This window comes from Eptesicus fuscus, chromosome 1 (genome assembly GCF_027574615.1).
Source record: "Eptesicus fuscus isolate TK198812 chromosome 1, DD_ASM_mEF_20220401, whole genome shotgun sequence".
In the NCBI taxonomy this organism is placed as follows: domain Eukaryota; kingdom Metazoa; phylum Chordata; class Mammalia; order Chiroptera; family Vespertilionidae; genus Eptesicus; species Eptesicus fuscus.
Genome location: NC_072473.1, coordinates 44,076,749 through 44,085,088, shown reverse-complemented (window position 1 = coordinate 44,085,088; position 8,340 = coordinate 44,076,749). Strand labels below are relative to the sequence as shown.

Below are 8,340 nucleotides of genomic sequence, written 5' to 3'. Positions count from 1 at the left end.
GTATTTTATTTTTTATAACGAAAATGTTGGGTTACTCTAATTGGTTACAATTTGTCTCTTTCATTTACTGATTAGATACATCTCACACATAGTTTTCCTAAGTCCTTAGTACATACATAAAAACTGGTCATCTACTAGACCACAAAGAAGGCCCGAGTCTTAATTATAAGAAACCCTACCGAGCACATTTTCTGAACAGGGAAAGAATCAAACACAAATTTAATTACCCAAGCTTTTATTTTTTTTTTAAAATGGAAAACAGTACTCCTGTGATTTTTGGCTTCAAAGACAGGAAGAAAGTCAGGAGGGCATGGCTGTTGGAACTCCCGTGACACAAGAATGGGGCTGTGCTCAAGTCTTGTGTGACGTCATGGAAGCTCCTAGAGAAAACCAGCCACTGCTTTCTCAGCCACACTAAGGGGCGCTGTGTGGGAACCTCTGAGGCAGTGGTACACCGGATCACTGGAAGATCTTCCTATAGCCATGAGCAGTAAGGAATATTTCAAGTGTGGACGCTCTGGTCACTGGGTCCGGGGATGCCCTAGAGGAGGACAAACTCCAGGGCGAAGAGCTAGAGGCCGTGGCAGAGGTTGTCAGTGCAGTTCTGCCACTCCATCTGACATCTGTTACCGCTGCGGTGAATCTGGTCATCACGCTAAGAACTGTGACCTTCATGAGGACATCTGTTACAACTGTGGGAGAAGTGGCCACATCGCCAAAGACTGTGTTAAGCCTAAGCGCTCAAGAGAGCAGTGCTGTTACACTTGTGGCAGACCAGGCCATCTGGCTCGTGATTGTGACCGTCAGGAAGAGCAGAAGTGCTACTCTTGTGGTGAATATGGTCACATTAAGAAAGACTGCACCCAAATCAAGTGCTACCGGTGTGGCAAGACCGGCCATATGGCCATTAACTGTACCAAGACAATGGAGGTCAACTGCTACCGCTGTGGAAAGCCCGGGCATTTAGCCCGGGATTGCCCCATTGAAGATACCGCTTAAATTTTTCCTTTGTGCCCGCCCCTCTCCTTTTTGCTGATTGATAATTGTAGTATTTTCTCTGAAACCTCTTCATTGACCAAAGGTTGATAAATGGAGACTACCTCTAGGCCAGTTAACTTTAATCACCATCTCAAAGGAGGAAAGGGCTTGTAGATATCTTATAATTAACGTTTCTTATAATTAACGTTTCTGCACCACTAGTGAATCCGCCTATTGAACAGTTATTCTGAGCCTAAGGCAATTTCTAGGTCCTTTCGATGTATTTTTATTTAAGCTTTAATTAAGACCTACTGTGTGGCAGCTACTATTGGAGGAGTTTGGGATACATCAGTACATAAATTAGACCAAGTTTGAGAACACAGACCTAGAATCTATGAAGCAAAATATGTAGTGTCTCAAATGAAGATAAATTGCTACAGAGAAAAAGAACACCAGGTAAAAGGATAGAAATTATGTGTGTTGGCGGGGGGGGGGGGGGGAGGGGGGCACATGTGATTCTGTTTTAGATACAAAGGCACCCTGAGGAGGCGACATGTCCTCAGAGATTCATTGAATAAATAAAGCTGATTCTAGAAATGACTGTGATCTTGACAAAGTAACTCTAATTTATTATGTATTGATTGCTTTTAATTATCTGACTTCATTACCTTTTAAGTAACATTAAAAGACACCTTTATCTGATCTTACCTAGTTTAAAGAAACCAGAAAAATATGTATAATGTGTATAAAGAACTTACAGGGAGAGAGAGCAATGAGAAAAAAAAAAAAACAACGAAATAAAAAAACCTAAGCAGCAAATTGTGGACATAAATATTTTGATGGCAAAATTTAGATTTCTATACTTTAAAAAATCTAAGACCATAAAAATTAAGTAATTTCAAAAATACACATATCATAGATACAATATTATATTTATACTTAGGAGTTTTTGGAAAAAATGTGTTTTCACAGATATGAAAATGTTCAGTTTCATATGTTGAAATCTATTTTTAAAAATAATATCTGAAAAACAACTGAATTTCTATAAAATATAAAAGGCACTTTTAAACAGTAAATAAAACCTGGGATAGGAGGAAACTATTGTGTCAAGAAAGAAACAATGATGACAATACTACACATCAAACCTAGAATAAAATATAATTTATAGCAGAAAGAATATTGTAGAAGGTAAAATTTTTGGTCCATAAACTTAAATGGTACAAGAAATGTAACTGAAGTCACATAAACATTTAAACCTGTACATAATTTTTTTTTTAGTTTATTTGAGCTAAACAATTACTAGGAAGCAAAATCTCAATGGATTGAGATTATGCTTCAGGGAATGGCAGTTTTTCATCATATTTTATACATTACAATAAAAAGAGAAGACATAAATGGGTTACATAAAACTCAATGCTGATAGATTAGGGAGGCAGGAGAAAGCAAAGTGGGGAAACCTCTGGGACTGGATAAAAAGTAAAATGATAGACATAAGTTTCTTTTACATAGTTGGAAACAGGATAGTTAATAGTCAAAAATTAACTGAATAACAATGAGGGAATTTGTGGTCTCTGCAGAACAGTCTCTTAAAAATGTATCTTCATACTTTATATTTTCTATTATCAAAACTGTATAATTTCTTTCCAATTTAATTAGAATTTGTAACTTTTAGAAACCTCAATTTCCAATGATAACCAGAAAAGTAAGCAGCCAGCATTCCCTATATTGACTTTTTTAAAAAAATTGATTTTTGTTAGAAAGAGGACAAGAGGGAGAGGGAGAGGGAGAGGGAGAGGGAGAGGGAGAGGGAGAGAAAGAGAGAGAGAAAGAAGAGAAGAGAAGAGAAGAGAAGAGAAGAGAAGAGAAGAGAAGAGAAGAGAAGAGAAGAGAAGAGAAGAGAAGAGAGAAAGAGAAACATCTATCAGTTGCATCCTGCACACAACCCAACCAGGGATGGAACCTGCAACCTAGGTATGTGCCCTGACCTGGAATAGAACCCAAAACCTCTTGGTGTATGGGATGATGCTCCAACCAACTGAGCCACACCAGCCCAGGCTCCCTAGATTGACTTTAATGAACACAATTATAATCTTTAGAAACTTAAGTTCCTCTCTCTCTCTATTTTTTTTTTCACAAAAGAAGACAATATATATTGTTTGGGGATATATATGTGTATACATATATATTTATGTATATATTCTTCTTTTCTATTTATTGTTTAAAGTATTAAAATAGTAGTACATATGTCTCCTTTTCCCCCCAATTGACCTTCCCCCAGCCCCCCTCACCCCCGGCACATGCCCTCACCCCCTCACCCATGGTTATGCTTATTACCATTTGCAACAGCATGGGTGGAACTGGAGAGCATTATGCTATGTGAAATAAGCCAGTCAGTGAAAGAAAAATACCAAATGATCGCACTCATTTATGGATAATAAAGAACAATATAAACTTATGAACAAAAATAGATACAGAGACAGAGAAGCATCGAACAGACTGTCAAATTACAGTGGGAAGGCTGGGGAGGTTTAGGGGGCAGGGGGAGGTAAGAGATCAACTTAAGTTCCTCTATTGATAAACACACTTATTTTCAAGAAACTTACAAAGCACTAGACATCCATTAACAGCTTCAGATCCACTCCACAGCCTATCTACAACAAAAGCCAAAAGCAGACAAACCCATGATTTGTCTAGAAATTAATATTTCAGTATTTCAAGTTTCAAAATATCTAGATATTCAATAGCTTTTATCAAATTTATTAATTTAGAAATGAATAGCTGAGATAAATTAAATTGATTTGATTAGATATGGCTAAGGTGCTGTTTTTTTAAAATTTCTTTATTGATTAAGGTATCACATATTTGTCCTCATCCCCCCATTCCCATCCCACACCCCTCCCTATACATGCCCCCACCCCCCTGTTGTCCTTAACCGCTGGTTAGGCTCATATGCTTGCACACAAGAACTTTGGTTGATATCTCCCCTATACCTCCACCCTTCCCTACCCTCCCTCTGAGGCCCGACAGTCTGATCCATGCCTCCTTGTTTCTGGGTCTGTTCTTGTTCATCAGTCTATGTTGTTCATTATTTCCCCTAGATGAGTTATAAATACACTTATAAGAACCTAAAATGAGACAAGCAATAGTGGTTATCGTGACAGGCAAATGAATCAGTCTGTAGTGAGTTTCTTTCTGGGCCAACAGTTCTTTTGAGACCCAATTTCAATGTCCAACAGTTCCTTATGTGTACATGTCAGCACTGACATTTCAGTTCTGGATGGTGGACAAATGGTGGTAATGCAGGTCCGACTGTCTCTGGTTGGGTCCTGGGCAACCTGCAGTGATGCACAGCTGCTAACTGCTAGTATGGGAAGGCCACATCAGCGTCTTCCATCTCTGGACTGCTTCTCTTCTGCCTTCATGGCTGGAGCAGTCCTGTCAATTCCTCTCTGTTGCTGGAATCCACATGGTCTCGGAGTTGTTTTCTGAAAATATACAAACATATTCTCGACCAAAAGTTAATAAAGGAATACTTACTATAAATTTGACTTGGGATCCTATTTCATTTTTTTGCCCAAATGATTTTCCTCTGGCTTGTTTTGTCACCTTGTGTGTTTTTCATGGGTGTCTTGCTTTTAGCCTTACAATTAATTTTCTAAAGTATTAATTTTCTAGATGTAATTTACTTGCAGGATATTTTTCCTTACATGATATTCCTCTACTATGCCCTCCTTTTTTGATTTAAATGTCAGGAGGCTTTAGAGAATTTTATAATGTAGTGTTTTTTTTCAATTTTTTTATTAAGGTATTATATGGGTACATATCTTACCATTGCCACCCCCCACCCCACTCCCATATATGCCCTCACCCCCCAGAGTTTTGCATCCATTGGTTATGCTTATATGCATGCATACAAGTCCTTTGATTGATCTTTTATCTCCCCCACCTCTCCCTAACCTTCCCCCTGTAATTTGACAGTCTGTTTGATGCTTTACTGTCTCTGTATCTATCTTTTTGTTCAAGTTTATAATGTTCTTTATTATCCATAAATGAGTGAGATCATGTGGTATTTTTCTTTCATTGACTGGCTTATTTCACTTAACATAATGTTCTCCAATTCCATCCAGGTTGCGGCAAATGATGAGAATTCCTTCTTTTTTATGGCAGCATAGTATTCCATTGTATAGATGTACCACAGTTTTCTGATCCAGTCATCTGCTGACGAGCACCTAGGATGTTTCCAAACTTAGCTATGGTGAATTGTGCTGCTATGAACATAGGGGTGCATATATCCTTTCTGATTGGTGTTTCTAGTTTCTTCAGATATATTCCCAGGAGTGGGATTACTGGGTCAAATGGGAGTTCCATTTTCAGTTTTTTGAGGAATCTCCATACTGTTCTCCACAGTGGCTGCACCAGTGTGCATTCCCACCAGCAGTGCACGAGGGTTGCTTTTTCTCCGCATCCTCGCCAACACTTGTTGTTTGTTGATTTGTTGATGATAGCCATTCTGACAGGTGTGGGATGGTACCTCATTGTTGTTTTGATTTGCATCTCTCGGATAATTAGTGACGTTGAGCATGTTTTCATGTGTCTCTTGGCCTTCCTTCTGTCTTCTTTTGAAAAGAATCTATTTAGGTCTGTTGCCCATTTTTTTATTGGATCATTTATCTTCCTTTTATTAAGTTGCATAAGCTGCCTGTAGATGTTGGAGATTAAACCTTTATCAGTGATGCCATTTGCAAATATGTTCTCCCATGCAGTAGGCCTTCTTGTTGTTTTGTTGATGGTTTCTTTTGCTGTGAAAAAGCTTTTTATTTTGATGTAGTCCCATTTGTTAATTTTCTCTTTAGCTTCCATTGCCCTAGGGGCAGTGTCAGTGAAGAATTTATTTTGGCATATGTCTGAGATTTTGCTGCCTTTGGATTGCTCTAGTATTTTTATGGTTTCCCATCTTATGTATAAGTCCTGTATCCATTTTGAGTTGATTTTTGTGTATGGCGTAAGTTGGTGATCTAGTTTCATTTTTTTGCATGTATCTGTCCAATTTTCCCAACACCATTTATTGAAGAGACTGTCTTGACTCCATTGTATGTTCATGCCTCCTTTGTCAAATATTAATTGAGCATAGTGGTTTGGGTAAATATCTGGATTCTCTATTCTGTTCCATTGATCTATATGTCTGTTCTTGTGCCAGTACCAGGCTGTTTTGAGAACAGTGGCTTTGTAATACAGCTTGAAATCTGGTATTGAGATACCTCCTACTTTATTCTTCTTTCTCAGGATTGCTGTGGCTATTCTGGGTCTTTTTTTATTCCAGATGAGTTTTTGAAAATTTCTTTCAAGGTCTGTGAAATATGCCATTGGTATTTTAATGGGGAGTGCATTGAATCTATAGATTGCTTTGGGTAGTATGGACATTTTAATGATGTTGATTCTACCAATCCATGAACATGGTATGTTCTTCCATCTGTTTACGTCTTCCTCAATCTCTTTTTTCAGTGTCCTGTAGTTTTCCGTGTATAGGTCTTTTACCTCCTTAGTTAAGTTTATTCCTAGGTATCTTAATTTTTTTGGTGTGATGGTAAATGGGATTGCCTTTTTAGTCTCTCTTTCTGTAAGTTCAATATTGGTGTATAGAAAGGCCATAGATTTCTTGGCGTTAATTTTGTACCCTACTACATTGCCGAATTCATTTATTAAGTCTATCAGTTTTTTGATGGAGTCTTTTGGGTTTTTTATGTACAATATCATGTCGTCTGCAAATAAAGACAGCTTTACTTGTTCTTTTCCAATTTGGATGCCTTTTATTTCTTCTTCTTGTCTAATTGCAATGGCTAATACTTCCAGTACTATGTCAAACAGGAGTGGTGAGAGTGGGCATCCCTGTCTTGTTCCTGTTCTTAGGGGAAATGTTTTTAGTTTTTGTCCATTGAGTATGATGTTTGTTTTGGGTTTATCATATATAGCTTTTATTATGTTGAGGTATGAGCCTTCTATTCCCACCTTGTTGAGAGTTTTTATCAAGAAAGGGTGTTGGATTTTGTCAAATGCTTTTTCTGCATCAATTGATATGACTATGTGATTTTTATCTCTCAATTTGTTTATGTGATGTATCACGTTTATTGATTTGCAGATATTGTACCATCCTTGCATTCCTGGAATAAATCCTACTTGGTCATGTTGTATGATCTTTCTGATGTACTGCTGGAGCCAATTTGCTAGAATTTTGTTGAGGATTTTGGCATCTATGTTCATGAGGAATATTGGTCTGTAATTCTCTTTCATTGTGTTGTCTTTATCTGGTTTTGGTATTAGGGTGATGCTGGCTTCATAGAAGGAGCTTGGAAGTGTTCCTTCCACTTGAATTTTTTGGAATAGTCTGAGGAGGATAGGTTTTAGTTCTTCCTTGAATGTTTGGTAAAACTCTCCTGTGAAGCCGTCAGGCCCCGGGCTTTTGTTTGCCGGAAGCTTTTTGATGACTGCTTGAATTTCGTCCATAGTTATTGGCCTATTGAGCTCTTTAGATTCTTCTTGATTTAATTTTGGAAGGTTATATTTTTCTAGGAATATGTCCATTTCCTCCAGGTTGTCCAGTTTTTTGGAATAGAGTTGTTCATAGTATTTTGTAACAATCCTTTGTATTTCGTCGGGGTCTGTTGTTATTTCACCTCTTTCATTTCTGATTTTGTTTATTTGGGTCCTCTCTCTTTGCTTCTTGGTGATCCTGGCTAGAGGTCCAACAATCTTGTTTATCCTTTTAAAGAATCAGCTCTTGGTTTTGTTGATCTTTTGTATTTTTTCTTTAGTCTCTATGTCATTTATCTCTGCTCTGATCTTTGTTATTTCCTTCCTTCTGGTTACACTGGGCTTTTCTTGCTGCTCTTTTTCTAGCTCTTTGAGTTGTAGGGTTAAGTAATTTATTACCATTGTTTCTTGTTTTTTGCAATAGGCTTGTAGAGCTATGAACTTCCCTCTCAAGACTGCTTTCGCTGTGTCCCATAGATTTTGGATTGTTGTGTTTTCATTGTCATTTGTTGCCATGATGTTTTTTATTTCTTCCTTGATCTCTCTGGTGACCCAGTCCTTGTTTAATAGCATGCTGTTTAGTCTCCATGTGTTTGATTTCTTTGGATTGTATTTATTGTAGTTGATTTCCAGTTTTATGCCACTGTGATCTGGGAAGATGCTTGATATAGTTTCTATCTTCTTGAATTTGAAGAGACTTTGCCTGTGATCCAGCATATGGTCTATCTTTGAAAATGACCCATGTGCACTTGAGAAAAATGTTCTGAAGATGTCAATTAATTCCATCTGGTCTAGTGAGTCATTTAGGATTGCTGTTTCTTTGCTGATTTTTTG

The 8,340-nt window shown here is 37.6% G+C and overlaps 1 protein-coding gene across 1 annotated transcript; it reads left to right on the top strand.

The window, feature by feature from the left end:
• The first annotated feature begins 468 nt into the window (after positions 1-468).
• On the top strand, positions 469-1,458 carry ZCCHC13 (zinc finger CCHC-type containing 13). The gene has a single exon (XM_054715329.1). It carries the CDS (start codon positions 484-486, stop codon positions 997-999), a length of 516 nt encoding a protein of 171 aa, XP_054571304.1. The 5' UTR covers positions 469-483; the 3' UTR covers positions 1,000-1,458.
• The last annotated feature ends 6,882 nt before the right edge of the window (positions 1,459-8,340 follow it).

Excerpts from the sequence above, each read along its gene's own strand:
- ZCCHC13 (XM_054715329.1), top strand. The coding sequence starts at position 484 with ATGAGCAGTAAGGAATATTTCAAGTGTGGACGCTCTGGTCACTGGGTC.